We start from the raw sequence: 23,074 nt of genomic DNA, 5'->3' as shown, positions 1-23,074 counted from the left end.
CATCACATTTTGTTAATTTTATGCGTGCTTAAACCACGAATAAGCCTTGCAAGTAAGGCAGTTCACCATTTAGTTGGAACTCTAGCCTAGATCCACCAGGCGTAAATTATGGCACATTTCCAGCACTTCCGCTTCGCAAATACTTTTTTTTTTTTCAGATGATGCAAATCTCTTATCAACTGGGCCAATCGCATGTACATGCGGATTCGTTTCGCAACGTTTTTCGTGATGGGCTATCCTAATTGGACGTGCAACCGCCCTACTTCGCACTTACTACCGAGGAACCAAGAAAGCCAGAGCCGACAACCGTCGAGCATGATGACAACGATGATACTTAAGTGGTCTCTGGGCTGAAGCGCGGGCCCCTCTTCGGCGTGCCGCGAAAGGTCATCGCAGTCAACCGACCGCACTGCCCTCTGGCAGTGGGGCAAAACTCCCGCGGCTTTTCCCTGGGCCTTCTCTCTCTTCCCTTCGTCCACTCGGACGGTCCTACCCTCTGGCAGAAAGACTTCGCCACCTGGCAGCATGTCCAGCACCACCCAGTAAAGAGTGGCCGGAGCCAGCGGCCATTGCCAGTGGCGGCGTTCTCCGTGCACGTATACAGTGCGTCCGTTCGCGTCGTGATGCTGCCTAATCGATCGGCCCTACGACTGGACAGCCGATCGGAGCCTAACCTGACGTTCTCACGGGTGGCCCATATCGCGAGACGACAACAAAGATCGCGCCTTCCTCGAACTTTGCACGTGCTGACAGTGCGACGCGTATAGGCCCCCTCCGCGCGATAAGCGAAATGCACTGCAATTGGTGCGTACAGCCGTCGTGCGACTGTGAGAAGCGAGGCGTTGCTCTATTTTCTTTGCACCCAGCCGCAATCTCCCGGCAAATGGAGAAAGGAAGATGTGAAGCAGGCGTCCTCAGATATAGGACGCCTAGCTCACGTGTTATTCGACTCGCTTTTTACAACGTTAACTCCGTGTCCAACGAGGGAGGCTTTTTTGTTTGCGTGCTTCTCGTGTCCCACAGCGTGCCTGCGCTGCTTCCAAAGTGAAAGTCGGCGGCTGAAGGAATTCCACCTCGCTTCGGACGGGGAATTCCTACGTGGTCTGTTCACATTAGGAAGCGTCCAGAAAAATCTGTGCAAGCCTCGCGTCGACTCTTCCAAATTTGGCCGCCGAGGTCTCGTTTCCACCAGATGTCGTTCTCCTGTTCTCTTAAATTGTCAGTGATCTCTTTAAACGTCTTCTTTGGGTGTCACAGCTTCCTCATTGTGTTTCTCTATGAAAAAGTAATGTAAGAAAGGGATTAACTACGTAAGTGGTACACAGCTGAATCAGTGTTGCGGAGTTTCTACTCCGGCATTGAAATGAATCTGGAATAATTCCACATTTTCGCGATCCGGGAAATGGAATAGGAATAAAATGGCGACAAGCTTGAAGGAATAGAATGGGAAGGTAGGTATCTCTTTTTCTGGAAATAGAGCTCATTTTTGGTGGCATGCTGTTTTTCTAACTTCAAGCATCAGTAAATCACACCCTCGAATTTCACAATAAAGCAGTAATTTAAGAAAGGCTTGGCTGATCGCAAGCATGGTGCACGCATGATAGATTTATGAGCAACACACCTACTACAATTTCGTCCTTACAAGACTGTGTTGCTCCGAGGTTTTTCTCTATTCTTCCGGTAACCACGGCTATATGTCATAATATCCGTCTTGCGGAATTATACGGTGGCAGCATATTACCTTACACCTTGTTATTTTCCCCGCTAGAAGGCGCCTGTCTCTCCATCCTTCACTTTTTTTTTTTTTGCTTCTGCCGCTGTCGGTGACTCCGACGCATATTCAAAAACGTGATTCTCTAAGCTGTGATGTGTATTTACCCTAGTGCGATGCTTGTGTTTACTGCCAGCTTTCGTATACCAGCTTGCGCGCAGTTTTGCCACATATTACCACCCCCCTCTCTCTTTTTTTTTTTTTGCAGCAATGTCCTCTTTGCCTGCACACATGGGTGTGTAGACAAAGGGGACAATATTTGCCGGAAATTCTTGCATATGTCTGTCGGTCAGCGCAGCACACATTCGTACTGGATGAACTGTGTGCTGTGTGAACTCTGTCTGCGACGAACTGTTGTACAAGATGAACTTTACAGAGAGAGATGGCGTAGACTTTGAAAGCATTAGTTGAGGCAGCCAGCCAAAGCAGCCAATACCACGTAACCGAGCGGCGCGTCTCCGAATCCCTACGCGACGATACGCTAAGTTGACATTTTAGCATTAACGCCTTCAAGCTGAAATAATATTAAAATAAAATTTAAACGCGCACTCTTAGAAAAAAGACCTACTACTTCACTAACTAAACATTAACCCTTCACTTGTCACAAGAAGCACTAACCTTCTGGTAAATGTAGGAAGTAAAATGCTGATTAGTGAAACTGGGTGTTTGCAAAGTAGTTCCTGAATAGTGCTGACACGAATAATTAATCCATTACTGAATTTTTGGGTAACTGGCATGTACATTGTCACATCAAGATAATTTAATTACGGAAGTATATATAAGATAATAATCGAAGTGCAATTGTCCACGCAGATTATTTAGTGATCACTAATTACTTCACGCAATTACCATGGCAAGTACGCAACACAGCAATACACATAGAGGCATGAACGAATCACAGAGGAGGTTATGCATGCAAACGTGCACAGAGAATACCAAGACTTAACCGGTATTCTATACACTGTACATAGCCCCGCCGTGGTGGTATAGTGGCTAAGGTACTCGGCTGCTGACCCGCAGGTCGCGAGATCAAATCCCGGGTGCGGCGGCTGCATTTCCGATGGAGGCAGAAATGTCGTAGGCCCGTGTGCTCAGATTTGGGTGCACGTTAAAGAAACCCAGGTGGTCGAAATTTCCGGAGCCCTCCACTACGACGTATATCATTATCATATAGTGGTTTTGGGACGTTAAACCCAACATATCAATCAATCAAATACTGTACATAGCAGCTATTTGAAGGCTGTTTATGATCCTACCTTGGAATAGCTCACTGTGTAGTGATTATCAGTAGTATAAGTTAGAAAAATAAAGGACGCTTTGTACACACAGTCTGCCTTTCTATATATGTGTGCCATCACTTAGCACGAAATTTTTGTTCCAAAGTAACTCACAAAAACTAGATTGGTCAATTTTTTTCTTAAGAGTGTCATATATATTTACTGCACTATATACGGTGGTGTTTACGAGAGATCTGGCAACGTATATGGCTTAGTAGTTACCTATAGTTAAAAAGACCAGGAAAACATTCCTTCCTGGTTAGTAACGGCAAAAGTTTCAAGCTTTACTAGCTGTTGGCTATAGTAAAGAGCTGCCGCGAAGGTAAAATAAGCTCGAAACAAGTAAATGGATGCGTTTCCAACTATTTCCTAACTTTTTTATGATTGTGCTACGCATGCAAATACCGTAAGTATCGGGAGAACTGCCTCTATAGGAACTAGTAGGGTGATTGTATACTGCACGACTTAAGTTACCAAGCCACAATCCCTCGACCGTGGTAACGTGTTTAGCGTAGCTCTTCAGTTCTTATGCATCTTATGACATCAGATTTATGTTGTTACAGTCATTCTTAGTTCTATAAAGCTATCAAGAGACGCCTTTCTAACGTTAAGAAATTTTAGGAATGGAATTGACCTGCCTGGTCATTCCCGGAGTTAGAATGGACCAAGTTATTTGATTGCGAGGAATTAATCGAAAAGAATGGAATAACAGAAAGTTGCCATTCCCCGGAATGGAATTAACATAGAATAGAAGGGCCCATTCCGCACCATTGCGTTTAATATCGTGAAATTATTGACATTCTAGAAAAAGGTGATTATTATTACTTTAGATTTGGAAGAAAAAAAACCTGAAGTGCACTAATATTTGTGCGCCAACATCTCCTTACATTTTGTCAATAAAAAGTTCTATATTTGTTGGAATGAGCATGTCAGTGATAGTCTTTGTATACGAAATATGTAATGACGTTCCGACAGGGCCGCCTTGGAGGCCCCACAAAAACCATATGACTAAGCTGACTGTGGGGCATTCCAAAGTACCGACTTTTTGTCAACTATTTTTTTCTCGTGTCTGATCGTTCCAATGTGACGTGCTGTATACATTACCAAAGGGATCGATTTCCCCATTTTGGAGAAGTTTGGTAGTTCCCCAGGCAGCATTTAATTACATCTTTTACTTTTTTATTCCCACATTACTGATATACCCGATGCTCTCTTTCTTTTATCTAACTCATTGTCTTGGTCAATAAAGTGTCGCGGATGTTTGCAGTGGACGAGATTTGCGTCGTTATTTGCTGCAATGAAACAACAAAATTAAGACTATGGGAAGAAATATGGCGGAAAAGCTTTTCATCACTGGCATCGCTAAGCCACTCAGTCGTGACTTCTTGAAGAGAGCCATCGTATATGCCGGTTCGTGTGCCTTTATGAATATTGTTGGGCGCTCTTTCCAAGCAAGCTGTCACGATCAGGTTCGCCTTTCCGTAAAGTGTCGCTTATTCAAAAGAGGTCCGTTTCGTTTTGATTGAGTGAGAAGTTTGCCAAAAGGAAGCTTATAGCTCAAACTGTGACAGCGTTGTCTTGTTTTTCATTCATAACGCCGTATGGAGAGGCCACTGAACACTTGCTGATGAAACTAATCTCCCATCGTTGCGATAGAGAGCCCGCCGTGGGGCGCATTCCGCTGTCGGTCACACGGAGTGTTGGAAGGTGAATTGGAGAGAAACAAAGGATTGACACACCCCGCTGAGACTTTCCTTGCCGGGAGCAGAGTCGTGAGACCGACTGCTGCGCGTGCTCGCATTGACCCAGAGCGTTCCCCTGGGTCACTGTTGCGGGCTGCTTGTCTTGATCGTCAGCACCGCGTCGCTGCGGCCAAACACGCCTATACCGTGGAAGCCACCGCAAGAATTGGGCATCGATCACGAACTGCTGTCTGTTCGGGCGGTGACGACGTGATAAGAGTCGTGCGTGTTTTCTGCCATGGTGCCCAGTGTTCCACTATGCCCGAAAATAAGCCGGGTCCTTTCCTTTTCGATATCATCGACCCACTTAGTTGAATGCGAGGAGTCGTGGAAACGTCATGGCTCTGTATTGGTGAAGGTACGGGAAAGATCGCGTCAATGCTGCGGTACCTGAATACCATATAGGTTCCGATGCGCACCTTCGCCGTGTATACTGTTCGTTTGGGCGCCTTTATCTTTCTTCATCTCTTTATATTCTCGTTCTTTTACTTTCTTTTCGGTTTCTTTTCTCCATTTATTTTTGTCCCCTCCCCCCTTTTCTTGCTTTTAACACTTTGTTCTTTAAGACAACAAAGTGATATAGTTCGATCCAAACGTCGTAGCGCAGCATACGCGTCATTGCTTTTTTCCAATTTGCATTCACTGTTGCCAGACAGATACCACCTCTTTCTTACCTTGATTCTATATTGTGTGGTTGGCTGCATAAGAACATATACGGAGTGCTCTTTTTATACACCATTTTCTAAATACATAAATGAAAGAAGCGTGCATTCAATGAAACGGAGTGTCTTTCCGTAATTCAGTGCGGTGAAAGATTGAATATAGGATGATAGAAATAATACATTCATGAAACGAGCGCATGAATTAGCGATCGCTGTCTTCTTCGTTTGTTTGCTTTTATATTTATATTAGGGTTTTCTTCGTTCAGCTATTGTCATTGTTGTCGGTAAGTCACTCGTTAGGTCTGTGAAAACAATTACCGTGGCATGACTTTTTTGTGTGTGTTGGGGGGGGGGGCCTTTCAAGAACTGTGCAGTCTAAACTCCCCATTCATGAACAGATTACAACTCGAGGCCCTGTTTCTCCTCTATGCAGTAAAACCACGACGACAATGACAATGATTGGTAATTACATCTGCTGTGAGGAATTGATTTTGATTGATATGTGGGGTTTAACGTCCCAAAACCACCATATGATTATGAGAGACGCCGTAGTGGAGGGCTCAGGAAATTTCGACCACCTGGGGTTCTTTAACGTGCACCCAAATCTGAGCACAAGGGCCTTCAACTTTTCCGCCTCCATCGGAAATGGAGCCGCCGCAGCCGTGATTTTAACCCGCGACCTGCGGGTCAGCATCCGTCTTGCTGTGAATGAGGCTTGGCGGCAAATTGTAATCCATAGACCTCGTAATTAAGCTGACTGCGATAGACTATATTGGTGAACGTCCCGTTTAACGACTTCAGTACTGATTCAGAGAAAGAGAGAAATGCAAATAATGTTAAGCAATGACAGGGAGGTCGTTGTATCACAAAATATTATTACTTGTAGGTGATTCCCACTGCCACACGCAAAATTGAACAGTGCTCAGGCAGTCGCGCTACTTTCACTGCAAACCGAGACTTACCCCACTCCGTATTTTTTACATAAAATTTACCCTGACAGTGAAATTCAAGACAAGTGTGACGCGTGCGGTGGCATTATTGGGGTCAGACACATGTTGGCGGGCTGTCCCGCGACTCTTGCCGACCCCGTATAACAATGGCTTTACTGGCAGACGATGGTGCAAAACGCATCTCATCAAGATCAACTACGAGCAGTCCAGAAGCTCCATGATGACGCCACAAGGCTCAGCTTGATGGTAACGACGTGGACGCGGCCCGCCTCGGTCTGAAAAGACCGGGCTTCAGGACACTAATAAAGTTTTCTGAATGAACAAATGATAGGTGGAGGTCACTGTACTCTGTAGTAATGGTTTAAGAAAAGAGCGGCGTTTATTTCTGCAACCCATAAGGGAGCACACAGCAGTGGTGTTAGTTCAAGGGGAAAGGGGAGTGAAATAAGAGCGAGGGAGATTCGAGTGTCCACAACATTGAGTTCTGGCCATGGTACTTCTCTCACCATTAGAAAAACCGGCACGCGCCTGGCAGAGCTGAGAATCGAACACAGTGCTCCTCGCATTGTAGGAAGCTCCAAACACCTGACCAACATCTGCTGTCCAGGCACTGTGCTGTTTGGCCTCTGTACACGTTGGGAGAAGAATAGAGAAGGTAAAAGAGAGAAGACATGAGTCTGGCGTATTTCCGATTCTCGCGCATTGTGCAACGTGCTATAGACGAGCAAGTCAGCTGCCTTTCAGTATTGCAGAAAGCTCGTATGACTTTCACAGGTTATGAGTTGGGAGACTGATATGTATTGCATCCCCTATTTTGCTCTAGTTAACTAACTGAGCAGTGAGTGTTCATCAAAGCTGCGTAGAGGCTTGCTTGATCGTTCTTTCAGAAGCCATGTGTCATGATCAAATGGGGACCTATAGAACCATGGTAAACGTGTGTCGTTCCACGCCATGGAGGAAGGAAGCTGAGAGCACTCTCCCCAAGTGGCGTAAGAATTTTATTCGTACACCAGTTGAGGGCGGAAACGCCAATACTGTCGTTCTGGCTCACTTAACAGTACATGGTTGGCATGTCAGCATATTTAGGACGACGTAAAAGTTGAGGCATCACGCCAGTATACCTCTCGAAAAAGTTGACTTCGCAACAACATTATTTAGAAACAACTTCAGGTTTAACTGCATATCTTTCCGGTCAGCAGCCGTGGGTTCTCCAGTTGCCGACTGCACGGAGGGACTATAAAATGCATCGCAGGAAGTTCATGTCACTCTGACAAATGTTCTGAAGCCAAACATTGCTAGTTTGCACACGATCGCTAGTTGTGAATGTTCCTCTAGTTCTTGTAGTGTACGTTGATTGATTGATTAATTGGTCGATCGATTGATCAATGAATCAGTTGATTGATTGATTGACAAGTGTCGTCACGTCTCCTTTTAATGTTCTGCAGCGTGCCCAGGATGTCGGCCGTGTGACGACGGAAGTGCTGTCCTCCCTGTACGAGCCCTTCGTCTCAGTCCGTTCCGTTATTCTTCGTCAAGCGTCCGAAGTCTGCTCCTGCAAATATTTCGGTGATGTTCATCGCTTCAAGACCCACTTCTTGCTGCCCGTTGCTCATCTGCTCCGGCTTGTGAAAACAGAGGTCAGTGGACTTGTCTTCTTTTCTCTTCTCCTCGGGTGATGATTGGTTTAGCGACCAGGGTGACTTTTTCATCAACAAAGAAGTTTTTGTTTCTGAAAAGTCCGCATGAATTCTCTTGCACATTTGTGCTACGAACGGAAGGATGCCGATCTTTCTTTTCATATCGGACGTTTGAAAGCACTGGTCTTTTTTTAGCGTTCCTCTGTTAAAGCAATCGCCGTTTAAGTGGCGTTAAAATTAATTGATTATTGTGGATTCGGCGCATCGAGTTACGAATCAACCCGCTGTATATTTACTAATGGTTGATGCAAATTGTCGCAGTTCAAAAGTGCTATGGTTGGTGATGGCCTAAGAATAAATATAGGTTCCACCCACGAGGCCGCATTGCCTTTATTTTTGATGCTTCCGCCGTGTCCTTCACGCTGCGGAAATGGCAAAACACTATAAAACGTTGCAAAACACTCCGAACTGCTGCATCGTCGGTGCACGTCAAACGCGGCACAGTCACGAACTTCATCTGCATCGTATGACGACTGGCAAGGCTGTGTACATTTGGATAAGAGTTGAATTGTAATAGATTTCTTCTAACCAATACGCCATAGCATAGGGCAGTTATAGTATAGGACGCGCATAACACAAATGAACAGTGGCACACTTTTTATTCTCATCTATATTAGTCACCGACTATAGGTATTTGAAATTTGTAGCCGTGTGCTTGTATATAACACTTTCTTCTAATAGCCTGTGACAAATTTTCTCGCTCGCGCAACCTCTCAAGCATTTGGTGCGAGAGGTTGATATGCTCCGTGCAAGTGAGAAGAGTCGCATTACGCACAGCCAGTACGTAGTGTGGCTATACTGGTCGTATGTTCCAAGGATGTCAAAATCGATTTGCCTTTACATTTCCGGTAAGTTTATGGAAGCGTGCGTGTATGATTGGACCTGTGACTCTCTTTCAAACTTTCAAACTTTATTTATTTACCAGACAAAAACTGGAAGGTCGCCAAGGCTAAAAGCCGTGAGAACGGCTTGACAAAGGCCCTGGTGACCTGTACATACACATGGCAGTAGTGTGGAAATGATTAGAGGTACATAACTTGCAAGTACTAATATAAAACACGAACAATAGATACTAACCCGAAAAATGATTTCACTCCTGTAATTACCGCCCTTGCATCTAAAAGAAAGCAGTGGTGCAAAAGCTTTTGCATCAAAATTTGCTGCTCAAGAACAATTGAAGTGGTATACCACTTCAGTTGTGTTCCTTTGTTTCCTTTAAGTGGTATCTGCTCCGGTTGTTCAAAGAAGGAGGAAACATTTATCGCAATTTTTTTCGTTTTTTTGTGACCACGCTAGACCAGCTAAAAGAACGTGATGGAAACACAGCCAGCTTACGCAGTGAAGCGCATGTGGTGGTCCGAATCTAAACGGCGTTGCTTGAAATGAAGCACGGCCTTCCTTTGTAGATGACAAAGTGGGGCGTATTGCTTACACGAGCTCAAGTCCTTGGTTGGCGCCGAAAAAAAGAAAGGAACCAACCAGCCGGTGTGATCGATAGGCAGAACGCATTTTCAATGCCGCGCAGTGAGAAATGCATGTTCAGATCTGCACTGTGTATTTCCAAAACTCATCGTACCGCGTATACGCCAATGGGCCCCGAGACAAACGAGCTCAATTCCATATTCGGCTCTTGTTGGACAAAAGCAGTGACCGTGGAGACTGATCGCTTTAGCGCGTTCGTTGCTCGAGGCAAGAAAACAAATTTATCTGCGCACCAGATAGGCATAGTTCACCATTACGGCGGCCACCCTTCCGCGCAGTGTCTGCAGGCGAGATCAAACTACGCTGTTGTTGATGCTGTTGCGCTTTCAACTGGATTGTTAGCTCGATCGATCGTGCATGCGATGGCGCATAGCGATCCTTCTTAAAGGAAGGGCTGCACCATAACTGGGCCGGGTCTCATTTCGTATACCACCGCCGGTGGCTGGTTTCCTTCTCACTGCCTCGCACTACATGAGTTACGCAACGATTATGCAGCCCGTCCTGACAAGCTCATTTTTCTTCTTTGCTCCTCACCTTACAGAGGCTTTGAGGTAGTTTGTAAATGAATTAACGCGGTGGTTAAGTTCATCAACTGACATTTAGTAAAAGTCAGAGGAGGTGCTTTTGTGAATTTGATTGGGAACTAGAGTTGAAACAACGAGAAAGACAAAAATAGAAATGTAGTATTCCTATTGTTGCACGTGCAGTCGCAGGCTTTTCTATAACCTCATGGTGCATGCGCAAGTTATGTGAAAAAGCCTTAGCAAGACCGCTTTTGCGGATTCAAGAGCATGTCAGTTCAGTTCAGTCTCAGTTTACTACAATTCAACTTACAATGCTCGGCACAAAATAATACGCAGGCGACGGTCCCCATGTCAGTGACAGCAAACGGTACCCTCGATGTCGCCGATATGCACTTGGTGCGGTTAATACAGTATACACAACGAACTTGGAATATTTCTCCAGTTGAATTTACCAGTTAATCATCACTTATCCTCTGATAAAAGTGTTTTCGTCACTTCCCTTCTTAACCACACTCTAGACGGTTGCGAAGTCCACGAGACTGTCTAGTTGAAAAGATCATAACCCACGTAATGAAGTTGCGTAACACTGAAAATAATATCCGGTGTTACGGGAGTCCATGATAGGCACCTATAGCCAGAATATTCTGGCTAGAGAAATATTAAAATATATTTCACTCAAGGGTTAAGTCTTCTCGCGTAATCCTCACACCCTGCCTATAAGTGTGCTAGTGGTCTTGCGTATACGCTTCACGGCTGATCACCGCTGAGCTTAAGGCAGTTGATTACAAAGAAAAAGTCACTATCTTTTTCACTTTCGTGCATGTACAGTGAAGGCGATCTCGTTATTGGTATAAGAACGAGTGCATTTGTATAATTATAGACCCTCGCTACACGTTCAGTCAAACTGATCTGGTTACCCCGAGTTTTGTTTTTTGTTATGCGAAGTTCGTTTGTGTTTTCCTACCGTAATGTCCGGCGCCGTGTCGTCTAAGGAGTCCGGTGTCCCGCTTAGTAGAATCGATCATCTTGCCCCTCGCTGAACGAGCATCCTCTGAAACAGCGCGTGCCGCTAATCAACTTCCTCGATTACTGCAAGCTTAGCTGCGCGCTTGCAGATATGGCCATTGGGGTTGCACGTGTGTTTTCCTATACGTGGCCATTGTTCAGCACTTCCTACAACACGGTGTCATATCGCTGCCGTATCGCCTGTGCAGCTCCATTTCGCCTTTTGGCCGATCGACCTGCTCTTCATTGCCGAAGCAGGAACTAGCGAATCCTTAATGGAATAACGCTAAATATACATTGCCTTGCTCGCGCGTCGTTGTCTATTGCCACCTGTCGAGTGCCCAGAGCGTGTGGCCTAATTGAAATCGATACGTCGTTTGCGTCCTCGCGTAAGATCGAGTGATTGTGCTCCTACGCTATACGAAAGTATCTGCCGTTGCTTTTCTTCTTTCCTTATTTTTTTCGGCTTATTTGTTTGTTAACACAATTTAGGAATCTTGACTTAGTTTTCAGGTGCATTTTTCTTTTAAAGTAGGCAGCCCTGTATAGTATAGCGTGTCGAGGAACTCTCATTTTTACGCCTAGGCTTGTTTGGCATTTTCGCATTTCTGTACCAAGCCAGCTTGCGCTTCGACTAGACAGCATACCGCCGTCTGCATGCTAGCAAGGCAGCTGATAGAAGTCGCGCCTACAAATTGTGCCCTCAGCTCAACACACCCTCAAAGTTGTGTATATGTCGGCAAACATTGAAAGTAACGTTCCACATGACTAACAAATGCTCAACAGTACTAGGGAATGTGGGATTAATCAAGAAAAATGCTTTGGACCATGATAATGATTGCTCGCTAGGAAACACAAACACACGTACTCGGCATGCCGTCTGTTTCATTTCAAAGCGTGCCGAGGTCGTATGGATGTACAGGTCGGGCCACTGCTAGAGAGAACACGCGAGCACGTGGGCTCCACTCTGCGGCGGTTATGCGGCGGCTGCATGCAGCACCATCAATCGACAGTAGAAGAAAACACATTCGCTTTCGGCGACATCTATTGCCAGCCAAGATAACGATTCATGGCCGGTAGGCAAGCGCTGCTAGATTACGCTCCCTCTCCGTTCGCACAAATGGCGATGCCTACAGTGTGCTGCCAACAAATCGAACGTGGTGCTCGAGCACGGCGCAAGATGCAGGCAACGCCCGACATCGCTAGTTGCGCCAATGGTGAGGGAATGTAATCTAGCAGCGTTTGTCAACTGGCCATGAATCGTTATCTTGGCTGGCAATAGAAACCCCGGAAGCAAACGTGTTTTCTTTAGCTGTCGGCTGGTGGTGCTGTAGGCAGCCGTCGCAGAGCACAGCCCACGCGCTCGCGTGTTCCCTCTGGCAGCCGACCAACATGTACACCTCGGTTATTTGGTTTTATCAGTCGTATCGCAATAATAATAATAATAATAATAATAATAATAATAATAATAATAATAATAATAATAATAATAATAATAATAATAATAATAATAATAATAATAATAAGAAGAAGAAGAAGAAGAAGAAGAAGAAGAAGAAGAAGAAGAAGAAGAAGAAGAAGAAGAAGAAGAAGAAGAAGAAGAAGAAGAAGAAGAAGAAGAAGAAGAAGAAGAAGAAGAAGAAGAAGAAGAAGAAGAAGAAGAAGAAGAAGAAGAAGAATACAGATAAAAACTTCTCGCGCACAACATAACGCATGTGTCTGCTGCAATGCGGACATGCTACAACACCTCCCATCATTCGCTGTACGGAACCATCGGCTCTCTACTGACATGAACGCGTGCCTGCCATCCGTAGCAAATGCAAAACATACCATTCTTCAAGAGAGTCTAAACATTGCAGCAGGTTTTTCTAAAGATGTCTATTTTGGCTCTAGAAGTATACATAATGACGGTGAGTCATATGGAAGCGCCGTATATTTAACGGTAGATTGACCACAAAGATAAAGTAGTTCTAATACGGCGCTTCCTTCTCTCCATACCACTTAATCTTCAAGCCCCCTTCATTTTTTGTGAGATTGTGTGTGTGTGCGCGACATTTATTTGGCATGGCCTCGACAAGTTATTCGGGACGTTTATTCGTGACACTCCTTTTGTAAATCACAATATGTTAATGGGGTATTATTTTTTTGTCGATGGTTCTGTCACAAAAAAAAACGACTTATGCTATTTTTGGAATAGGTGGGTCGAAATTGTGGCCCTTCTAAGCATATTTATTTGCTGTCCAACTTCTGCGTAGAAGCTCCGGGCAGGTGGAGGATTTTTGCTTGTGTCGGTGGCAGCTCTCAGTCCAGGGCTCCGCTTGCAGCAGCCACTCTGCAGGCCCGGTCGATCAGACTCGGCTGGTCTTCCAGGTTCTCATTGGACAGCAGCTCTTCCCATCACTCGGTTGCGGCATTCTGTTTTGGTGCGCTGTAATGACGTGACATTCGTACAGGGTAGCTTTAGCGGAACACCGTGGGCAATGAGGAGAGAATGCCGAGGGAGGCATTTTACTGAGGGAGTGGAAATTTGGAAACGTGTCGCTTTGATTTTACCTCCAGCTGACCTATTCCTCATTGTTTAGTGTTCGACGTGGTAGAAAATAAGTTTGTCTAAGTCCTCTATGATGGTTTAGCATGGCCGAGTGGTCGCAAAGAACGCGAGCGGGTTCCTCGAGAGCAGAGCAGGAAGGTGCTTGGCTTGCATACCCTCGAGCTACCCTGTCCCCTGCCTCGTTTCTCTCCAGCCCCATGTGATATGGGGTCCAAATGATTTGATGTCTGATTAGGGTTTGTGTGTGTAGTGGGATGGTCGCCATTGTTTGTAGCGCTCAGTATGATATTAAGGAAGTGTTGGCTGATGTGCCCTTGTAGGTGAGTTGCAGCAAGCAACTTACCTACAATTCATGTTAGATGCTTTTGAACGTTAACTACACACACTAGGTATGTTTATAGATACCTATAGTGTGTGTAGATACCTAGGCGGTGGGGAGGAGGGCAGGAAGCGGCTAAAATACGTTGCTTCCACTCTATTCATCTAACACACCCTGCATCACCTAAACTTCATTTTTGTATATCACTGTGCACGTGTCAAGCTCCACAAATTTATTCCGTCGCTGTTTTCTAATCTTCCGTTACGTAAGAATCGGAGGTATGAAAAGCTCGTTCACATCTGACGCTTTTTCTTTGCCGTCCTTTCTTTTTCGGTAGGGAGATATTGTCGCACATTACTGCGAGTTTGTTTTGTAACAACGATCGGCATACGGCCCTCTGATTTATCGCGCGTTACGTAAACGTGGAAAAAATAATGAAAGCGCGTGTCCTGATCTGCGCTACATAGTCATTCTAGATATCTTTCCCTCGGGCTGAAACCCCGCTTCATTTCTTTCTTTATTCCTTATCGTGTGACTGCACGCCTACGCAGCCCAGTTTCTCAGCGCCAGTTTGTGGTTCCACGCGCATTACTTCGCTTAATGAATACCGAGCCGGGGGCGCTGTCGTGCGTGTCCGTAAATTTGCTGCGCTCGAGGTGAGTTATACAAGCACTCAACGCATGCACCTCAGGGCTGCTTCGTTTCGCAAAATCGGAGAAGTAAGCTGCTTCAATTGAGTTCTCCTTTGCAGCCGCTTGGGAAATAAAAATGATCTTTGAATTCGCGGCCCACGTTCGCTTTTTATCGTCTTTTGTGTTTATTCACTCCTCTCGGAGTGCGGCTCGTTGTGTAACGTTCTCTTTTCTTATCTCCTTCAAATGTTTATGCGGAACTCGAAGCACGGAGGCCAGCTGAATCTTGCCAGCGCGAATAAAATGAGCGGGCGCCCCAGTGTTTGTTGATATAAGCCTCACCGGAAGGTTGCTGGCGAAGCGCGCCACACGTCCGCGTGGCGAACGCTTTTGATTTTCACATGTGGCGCTCGATGGCTCGTCCTCTGTTAGCCTGCGTCGCCCCTCTTCTGTCTTCCTGCCCCTTCACCGTGCGTGCGTCTTTGGCTTCTCTAACCCGGCACCCTAAGCCTTCGTCCTCTGCTTTGCGTGAGCGTCGCGTGGCTCTCGAACGCTCCGCAGAAGCCCGGGATGAGTGCACATAAAGCCGCCGGCATTTCGTCGTCAGCCCACTGAAAACACACACGTGCGTCCCCCACTGCCTGCCGCCTTCGTCGCGTTCAACATGCATGGCTTGCGAGTTGCGAATGTATACTGTACAGTGGTGGATGTGCGGATCCATTCAGTTGACGTAAGGATGTGAACTCCACAGCGCCCTACTTCGAACGAGAGGGGCACGTCTATGTATTCAAGAGAAGTATCGCGGAAGTGGCGCTTCGGATTGATGTTCGAACCGGACCGTCAGTGATGGACGTTGTACTACAGCGGTTGTCAACTTTCATGCATCTCTACATGCTCACGAGATCGAGACCACTTTTGTGACCGGTGGGGTCCTGACATTCGGAATGCACCACACTCGAACCTTCCGGGTCTGATACCTACCGTAGCTATATAAGGCTCATCGACTTAATTGACAGTGACCAGTGACCCGTACGGTGAACAAAAAGTTAAAAAATCTTGTGGTGTTTTCAATGCAGATTGCATCATCGAGGGGCTAAGGCTTCTGTTTCTCATTTAAATGCGAAGCATTTCTTAGCGAACTTCGGCGACATTGACCGTATCTATCTATCTATCTGTCTATCTATCTATCTATCTGTCTATCTATCTATCTATCTATCTATCTATCTATCTATCTATCTATCTATCTATCTATCTATCTATCTATCTATCTGTCTATCTGTCTGTCTGTCTGTCTGTCTGTCTGTCTGTCTGTCTGTCTGTCTGTCTGTCTGTCTGTCTGTCTGTCTGTCTGTCTATCTATCTATCTATCTATCTATCTATCTATCTATCTATCTATCTATCTATCTATCTATCTATCTATCTATCTATCTATCTATCTATCTATCTATCTATCTATCTATCTATCTATCTATCTATCTATCTATCTATCTATCTATCTATCTATCTATCTATCTATCTATCTGTCTGTCTATCTATCTGTCTGTCTGTCTGTCTGTCTGTCTATCTATCTATCTATCTATCTATCTATCTATCTATCTATCTATCTATCTATCTATCTATCTATCTATCTATCTATCTATCTATCTATCTATCTATCTATCTATCTATCTATCTATCTATCTATCTATCTATCTATCTATCTATCTATCTATCTATCTATCTATCTATCTGTCTGTCTGTCTGTCTGTCTGTCTGTCTGTCTGTCTGTCTGTCTGTCTGTCTGTCTGTCTGTCTGTCTGTCTGTCTGTCTGTCTGTCTGTCTGTCTGTCTGTCTGTCTGTCTGTCTGTCTGTCTGTCTGCGACTTTTAGCTATCCTGGTTGTCTGGATGATAGGATCTGTACGAAAATTGGTATGGCATAACATGGCCGTATGAGGAGCATTACTGTCTAGTGATAACATGAAAATTATGACATGTATGTCATGAATGTCATGATTTACAGGTCATGGTCTGGCTGCTCCTGTGGTAGTTTCCTTCACAAGACATATTGCAAAAGTGGTATGATATGGCGTGACTGCATCGCGAACATAAGAGACAGGCCCTCACGTATAAATCATGACATACGTGTTATGGAAGAACATGACTACATGCCACGCTTATGATGCGCTAGCGGCCGTTTCACTAGCTTCACATATCCCAAACTTTATCACGTGACGTGAATGGATGACTAAGGTATTTAACTGGTGCAAATATGATAATCATCTCATGCGTGTCATGTAAGAACGTGACTACATGTCACGCTCATGATGCACTCGCGGCCGTTTCACTTGCTTCACACATAAAAAATTTCGTATTACGTGACGTGAATGGGTGACGAAAATGTGGCACTGGTGCAAACATGATAACCATGACATGCATTTTATGTAAAAAATGACTACATGCCACACTCATGTTGCACTCGCGGTCGTTTCGCTTGCTTCACATATACCAAATTTGGTGTTACGTGACGTGAGCGGATGACGAAGGTATATGAATGGTGCAAACATGATAATCGCGTGACATGCGTTTCTGGTATAAACACGACTACATACCACGCTCATGATGCGCTCGCAGCCGTTTCGCTAGCTTCACATACATCGAATTCGCAATTACATGACGTGTATAGACGAGGAAGGTAAATGACACGTCCAAACATGATAATCATGACATGCGTGTTACGTAAACATGACTACATGCTACGATCATAGCGCACTCGCGGTCGTTTAGTTGGCGTTTTATATGTGACGTGAATTGACGACAAACACAGATACCAGGCACAAGCAGGATAATCATTACATAAATTCATGTACGGCGTAACTTACGTCCATCTCGTGACGTTGTGCTGATTTTACTGTAGCAATTCAACCTTACTCATTCATGCTTCACTTATAATTCATTGCTACTCTACGTGGGATGTTTTTTTTTTTCCTTTTTTCTAGACAACGGTGTCTACAAAACGGCGATTTTGATTGCAGCGTGGTAACGGTATAGTGCAGATGGTTTGTACAAAATATATCGCACTGTGATCGCGTGTTAAATCTACAGATTGAGTTTTCTCACCGTTATAACAATTCAGTGTACTTTAGTCATAGTTATTTTTGTTGTCACGTTTATCGGGATAATCGAAACCACTGCCACGTCCTGCTTCTCTGCAGAATTTTTTTCATTTAACGTAAAATGCGGGTAATGTCTTGTTGTAGGTAGCAACTTTATACAAATTTGAGTATAAGCTTGAGTATAAGCCCAAAGCTTGAGTACGCGTCCGCTATATGGGATCCCGTGCAGCAAAATTTAATTAACGCGTTAGAATCTGTTCAGAACCGCTCAGTTCGGTTCATTTGTTCTAATTATTCCCGTACTGCTAGCATATCAGAAATGAAATCTAACCTTGACCTACCCAATTTAACTGTCCGGAGGAAACTGGCGCGACTGCATTTTTTTTCATAAGATATTTTTTCACAATCCATCAATGAAGCGAGACCTCATTTCACAACCGTCATACCACTCATCGCGCATTGATCATCAGCATAAGGTTGCCATTCCGTTTTGCCGCACCAAATTCTTTTCAGCAGCCTTCTTACCGAAAACAGCCGCCGATTGGAACCACCTTCCCTCTTCCGTTGTATCAATAACAGACCCTTTGCTATTCAAGACTGCAATTTCTCAGCAATGCTTGTAACTATACGCAGTTTCCATTATCTATCTTTGTCTTGTATGTGCTTGAATTCTTATACATTTTTAGTTGACTTATGTTGCCTTCCTGATTTGCGCATCTGATACTTGTTTCTTTATTTTCTCTTTTTTTCTTGTGTGTTATATATGTTGTACCCACCCCCTCTGTAATGCCCTACGGGCCCTGAGGATATTCTAATAAATAAATAAATAAATTCAGAGCCGCAATACGGAATTTTCGCTCTTCACCAATTCTTTTTACCTGTGTGTGCTAACGGTAACAATTCATCCTATAACAGTTAAAAGCATGCTATCATTATGGGACACGCCGTAGAATGGGAGGGCTGCGGAAATTTCGACCATCTGGTGTCTTTAACGAGCACTTAAATATAAGTCGACGGACCTCTAGCATTTCGTCTATATACTCCTAAAAGCGGCCGCCGAAGCAGGGATTCAATTCCGCCACGTTCAGGTGTGCAGTCGAACACCGTAGAGAGAGAGAGAGAGAAGAAAAAAATATCAGAAAGGTAGGGAGGTTAACTAGACTAAGTCCAGTTTGCTACCCTACACGGGGGAGAAGGGAGTGAGGGAGAAAAGAAGAGAGAGAGAGAGTGTGGAGGAGATACACATTGCACATAACACGCACACAGCACACGCAGTTCAGGTTTCACAGGCGGTCGCACAGTGACGTTGCCCTCAAGAATTATAGAAGGGCTCGTGTAGCCCTCTGGGCCGAAGTACGTGACGGCCACACTCCCAAGATCTCCCGAGTAAAAGGTCGATCATTCAGGTTCCTTAAGGCACACTGGAGAATCCGGCGATCTTCTTCAAAGTCTGGACAATAGCACAGAACACGGTCGAGAGTTTCTGCACAATGGCAGTTATCACATTTAGGGGAGTCAGCCATACCAATACGATGAATTAATGAATTGGGGTGTTGTAGTCCCGTGTGCTCAGATTTGGGTGCACGTTGAACCCCAGGCGGTCGAAATTTCCGGAGCCCTCCACTACGGCGTCTCTCATAATCATATGGTGGTTTTTGGACGTTAAACCCCACATATCGATCGACTTAATGAATTGGTGGAGGCAACGCCGACCCACAACCGATACAGCATTGAAGCGTCCCGTCGCGAAGTCTTTGGTGGCAGCTGTAATTGAAGTAATGAAGAGAGGTTCTGTGGGCGTCGAGTGGAGTTTAGTGGAAGATCCCAATGCATAAGTGTGGTATTGTGCGCGATGCGGCGAAGTTCTTTTGCGGCATCAACCCTTGACAGGGGTGTGAGCATCGAGCACCGTATAACCATTAGACCGCCGTGGCGGGTGACACTGTGGCTATGTGTACACTATAGAATAGGACAGTACGAGTCGCATTTTAGAAGCCCGAAGTTTATGTGCGTGCCTTTAAGTATTGACTTGCTGTGTGACCAATGGCGGCGCTGCGAACCGCGCTTGTATGACGTCAGTTCGAGGATTCGCGCGCTTTCGAGGCGCGGCGCCGCATATAGAAACCACCGACGTGGAAATTAAAGCTCGGCAATAAAGCAGTTCAATTGGTTATCTTGTGCGGGGTGGCTACCGACGCTGTTCTAACAACCATGTGTGTCCGCTTTTAAAGCTCGTTTTAAAAGCACGGCGCTTTGTTTCTTGGAACTGTGGCTGCTAGTCTCCGCGGTGAGTGCTGCGCAGTGCTCTGTGCCTCTATGTGATCACCCACCCGTGAAAAGGGTGTTTGCTTTCGCAACTATCCTAAAGACCCGAAGCTGAGGAAGAAGTCAAACTCAGAGAGGAAAAGCACCCCACGCCTTCATCGACCGTGTGCAGCAAATGCTTCGCCGGCAGTGACTTTTGCTATACCCTACGCTCCACTCTTCTGTAAGCTTGCAACCGTGTTTCGGCGCCTCGCCAGTACTTCAGCTATTCATTGCACGCAGCCTACAGGCGTAGGTGACTTACACCAAATAACGTGCCGTCCCAAAACCTACTGCGAAGGCCGAGCCGACGACGGAGCCTCCGAATCGCCTCGCGTAATCGCGCAGCTGGGCAGCGCAGGACATCTGAGTCTACAGCGCTATTTGATTGGCGTACGCACATATATATGAAGTTTCCTGATAAAGACAAACGCGCGCCTGGCGCACTGCTTACCATAAATTCATAAGTTAAACCAAATGTCGCTGTTAAGTGTGCATAAAGGTTGTCGCCCAATACAGAATCAGCTATAAATATTTGTTATATTCTGATACCCGAGTGACGTCCTGTGTGGTATTATTATGAGCTACTTCGTGATGTCGCTCTCACTGAATAAACATTTCTCAGACAAACTGCAGTCATTTGCATTGGCCAGCGGGTACATTAAGGTGGAACTTGCCTCCTTCCTGAGTCCCACCAGCACCTGCCCCTCAAGACTCCTGAGCTTACTGCGGTACTACATGGGCATGCGCCCAGCTGACGCCCATAACTGCGATCCAAGCACGATTATCTCAAATATAATAATTTTATCTTGCTTTGCAGTAATTATCTTATGTGTTGTTTGCGAATGACAGAGTGGCAAAAATAAGCAACTCTCACATATATCCTTGTGTTCACTGTCACTATCATTGCACTACAGAAAAAAATACCCCAAGGGAAAGGGCAGGCGTGTCCTTTTCTTTAGGATTGTTGTGATAGCTAACATCCTTTTCACGGGCGGACGGACGAAGCACATAAAGGCACAGAGCAGTACTTCATCATTGTCCACAAATCCACGTGTTTGCAGGACAAGATCCGCGACAGTGATGCGATCTCCATTGACGGCATCGCCTGCGCACATTCAATAACGTGGCCTGCGTCGTACACCATTGCGCCGTTGATGAGACACCACGACATTTCGCTAGCTGCATCTACATGCTTGCAGACGCTGGAGAGAGGCATGCTTATTGAAATTTTCGAACACACGAACTAATTATTATCAATGCAGGAAAAGTTGCGCTAAAAAAGAGAAAAAAATGCAACAAAGAAGGAACACTTAACAAATCCAAAGAAGGAACACTTAAACTCTTTGTTGCGTCACTTCTTTTTTCAGTGAAATTTTTTTCTGCATAGGATGAACAAACTAGCCCCTCAAGACGTCTTATAATTATTATCGCATGGAGAAAACTGCAGATGACGAGCGAAAACACTGAAACATGGTATCACTTTCTTACCAGCAATGTGATCGGTGGCATCGACGTGCTCATCGGTCATTTGGGAGGTTTCTTGGCCCAGTCGATTGAGCTCCAACTAAAAGAAATTCATGATTGCACTCGAAAACATTTGTTGTGGGCGTTAGTTGACTCTCGCGAGGCTGTTCGCTCGGCAATGTTCCCGCCAGAAGCAGACGATCTGCGCACAGGAGCAGCGGCTGCTGCAGCGCAGTTGAGAACGGAGTCCACTAACTGACGTCACACGCGAGAAGGCGCCATGGACTCTGAGATCTCGAGGATATCAAGGAACAAGTGCCTTCTCATCACGGCTTTCGGCGCATGTACTGCCCGTCTTCAAACTCTACAAAAATTACTATTAGCCGGCTTAAACAAATGGCTCAGGAGCGGAAAACGAACAAAGAAAGGTATACAAAGACAGGCGGTGTCCGCCCTGCGCTGTTTTGTTGAAAACGTATTACCAACTAGCGCAATCTCGGTATTAGCCGAATCGAGCCCCGCAATCATTTCCTGATCGCTCAAATAGCGCAGTGCTCTCAAACGTTCCCGATTGCCGAGTGAATTGCCCGACCTCTTTCGCCACAATTTGCACCGACATCCGCGCATCCAGCGCATGGTTTCTGCCGTCCATCTCTACGTCTGCTCTGACGAGGCGTCTCGAGGAAAAGTTTCGCGCGAAGCGTTTCACAGGTCGTGCTTCAGTAAGCTGAGAAGTTTCCTGAGAAAGCGATACATGGTCACGCGGGGTTCCAACGCCACAGCCAATAATAAAGGATGGGAAGTGGCGATTGATACCACGGCGATCGATACAACATTCATAGCTGCGGGACAGAGCCCTCCTCTGTCCCCGTCTGCATCGCCCGGGCGTCATGCAAAGAAGCCGACCGGCGGCGCAGCTCTGCCTGCGTCGGCCGTTTTCAAGGGGCACGACGTCGGTGTCGCGAAGGCGCATTTAGTATTGCAGCGAGGTAGCGCGACCGACCGCTGTATGTATGGACAGCCTGCAAACTGGGCTAACAACCATACTCAGCACCCAGGCCGCTGCTATCTGACCTCGCGGGACCCTGATTGTGCTCGGCTGCCTGCGGGTTAACTGCCGGGTATAAATGTCGGGCCCAGGCAGGCACGGGCGCTGCATGGAAGTCACACGCGAGACTAGGCCACCTAGGCGCGCTGCAAGCGTGCCCCTTGTCCGCATCCTGCACCTCTCCGTGCGCGGCTCCGTTGCCGCTAAGCGGTGGCTGTCGCCCAATGTCTGCTGACTCGTTCTAGCGAACTTGGCGCTGTGTCCTCCTCGACGCCCGTGTCAAAAGAAAAGAGTGCGCAATGGCACTATAAAGCAAGTGCACACTGTCGTACGGTTACATTTGTAACAGTTGTCTACGGCATGTGGTCTCTCTTAAGTGACTGCGAGATGCTAAGATGTGGCTTGCTTAGAGGGTCAAGCCTGTTTTGAATGGCAAATTTTCTTCCACGTCAAGAAAAAGAAAAAAGCGAATATAGTGGTGAGTGAGGTACTGCGGGAAAAAACGAGGATAGGAAGAACAAAAAAAAAAAAAAAAAAAAAAAAAAAGAA

General features: G+C 45.8%; 1 protein-coding gene and 1 long non-coding RNA gene across 7 annotated transcripts in view; one reads left to right on the top strand and one right to left on the bottom strand.

Moving 5' to 3' along the window:
• The window catches only part of LOC119176380 (puratrophin-1), a 540,416-nt gene that overhangs the window by 175,842 nt on the left and 341,500 nt on the right, over window positions 1-23,074 (top strand). For all 6 annotated transcript variants that reach the window (XM_075877541.1, XM_075877540.1, XM_075877537.1 and 3 more), the window contains one exon: window positions 7,848-8,039. In XM_075877541.1, the coding sequence (XP_075733656.1) occupies window positions 7,848-8,039 (192 nt within the window). The remainder of the gene's footprint in view (window positions 1-7,847; window positions 8,040-23,074) is intronic.
• Window positions 1-23,074, bottom strand: part of LOC142775723 (uncharacterized) — a 252,900-nt gene that overhangs the window by 79,839 nt on the left and 149,987 nt on the right. The window lies entirely within an intron of this gene.

Source organism: Rhipicephalus microplus, chromosome X (assembly GCF_043290135.1).
Source record: "Rhipicephalus microplus isolate Deutch F79 chromosome X, USDA_Rmic, whole genome shotgun sequence".
Taxonomy (NCBI): domain Eukaryota; kingdom Metazoa; phylum Arthropoda; class Arachnida; order Ixodida; family Ixodidae; genus Rhipicephalus; species Rhipicephalus microplus.
This window is presented reverse-complemented; position numbering and strand designations above follow the sequence as displayed.